Raw genomic sequence first — 1,837 nt, forward strand, 5'->3', positions numbered from 1 at the left:
GATTTCCACATGTTCAAGTGAGAGGATTTTGTTCACTGTGCAGTATCCAGAAAAGTGTGGAGATGTCTCTATTGGTTGGTAAGTTAGCATCACTTTATCCCCTGGTGAGAAGTCTTCAGTGGAGATTTTCTTATTTCTCCATCCTCTTGGCATTTTCTTCTTGGGACTCTCTTCTTTTCCAAGAGATAGTTCAGGTTTTGGGGTCTCAATTTTTGGACAGTCCTTGCTATGAATCTTAAATGCTGACTTTGATTGCAGCTTCTCCTCTATTCTTTGAGCTTGTTACAACACTTTCACCTTTTTCCTTTCTTCCCAGCATGAGCTTAGGTGCATTGGAAGTGTCTCATCATGTGCCTCTTTCAAGTTTGGATCTATGGAATCAATCTTCATACACTCTTCCTCTTGGGTGGAGTCTTGCAAATTCTTGAACACATGGAACACTATATGCTCATCATGCACCCTTAGCATTAATTCTCCTTTTTCGACATCTATCAATGCCCTGGCAATAGCTAAAAAGGGCCTCCCTAGAATAATGGGAGTGTTGTCATCTTCCTCTATGTCTAGGATGACAAAGTCAACTGGGAGGAAAAATTTGTCCACCTTTACTAATACATTCTCTACAACCCCGAGTGCTTGCTGAATAGATTTATCCGCCATTTGACGGGCTATCTTTGTATGTTTCAATTCATGAATCTGAAGCTTCCTCATCAAAGATAGAGGCATCAGATTTATGCTTGCACCAAGATCACAAAATGCTCTCTCAATCATCATGTTGCCTATTGTGCAGGGGATGTGAAAGCTCCCTGGGTCTTTCATCTTCTTTGGCAACTTTTTCTGGATGATGGCACTACACTCCCTGGTCATCACAACCATTTGTCCCTCTTTCAAGGATCTTTTCTTTGTCAATAATTCCTTCATGAACTTAGCATATAGGGGCATCTGTTCAAGTGCTTCAATGAAGGGGATGTTGATGTGTAATGTCTTGAATATTTCCAAGAATTTGGAATATTGCTTCTCTTTGTTCTCTTCTTTAAACCTTTGAGGGTATGGGAGCATTGGTTGGTATGCTTTCAATGCCTCCTTCTTAGCTAATTTATCACTTTGTGTATAGGTTTCTTGCTCCTGCTTTTGTTCCTTCACCTCTTCTTTTAAGCCTTCTTTGATGTGCTCTTCCTGAGTAATGGCTTCTGTCTCCACTTTCTTCCCACTTCTCAAGGTGATTGCTTTACACTCCTCCCATTTTATGGCTTTTTCTGTGTCTCTTGGGTTGGGTATCGTATCACTTAGAAGAACATTGGTTGGCCGTTCAGCTTGTTTGGCTAATTGTCCCACTTGTCGCTCAATACTCTTCATGGTGGCTGGTGCGCGAAATTGTGAACAATACTTTTTCACAACTCTCATAATCCCCGGTCATGAGCCCCAAAAACTTGGTAGCTCAATACCATGGCATTACACAACTTCGCACAACTAACCAGCAAGTGCACTGGGTCGTCCAAGTAATAAACCTTACGCGAGTAAGGGTCGATCCCACGGAGATTGTTAGTATTGAAGCAAGCTATGGTCATCTTGTAAATCTTAGTCAGGCAAACTCAAATGGTAATGGTGATGAACGAAAATAACACAAAGGTAAAGATAGAGATACTTATGTAATTCATTGGTAGGAACTTCAGATAAGCGCATGAAGATGCCTTCCCTTCCGTCTCTCTGCTTTCCTACTGTCTTCATCCAATCCTTCTTATTCCTTTCCATGGCAAGCTTGTGTAGGGTTTCACCGTTGTCAATGGCTACCTCCCATCCTCTCAGTGAAAACGATTGCATATGCTCTGTCACAGCACGC

General features: G+C 41.7%; 1 protein-coding gene across 1 annotated transcript; it reads right to left on the bottom strand.

Annotated features, from left to right (window-relative positions):
- Positions 1–282: 282 nt before the first annotated feature.
- On the bottom strand, positions 283–1,353 carry LOC107458754 (uncharacterized). Its single transcript, XM_016076958.1, has one exon. The coding sequence runs from the start codon at positions 1,351–1,353 to the stop codon at positions 283–285; it is 1,071 nt and encodes a 356-aa protein (XP_015932444.1).
- Between the last annotated feature and the right edge of the window lie 484 nt (positions 1,354–1,837).

The sequence above is a fragment of the Arachis duranensis genome, chromosome 7, assembly GCF_000817695.3.
Source record: "Arachis duranensis cultivar V14167 chromosome 7, aradu.V14167.gnm2.J7QH, whole genome shotgun sequence".
In the NCBI taxonomy this organism is placed as follows: Eukaryota; Viridiplantae; Streptophyta; class Magnoliopsida; order Fabales; family Fabaceae; genus Arachis; species Arachis duranensis.

What these genes read in the sequence shown, in the direction of transcription:
- LOC107458754 (XM_016076958.1), bottom strand. Translation starts at nt 1,353, where the DNA reads ATGAAGAGTATTGAGCGACAAGTGGGACAATTAGCCAAACAAGCTGAA.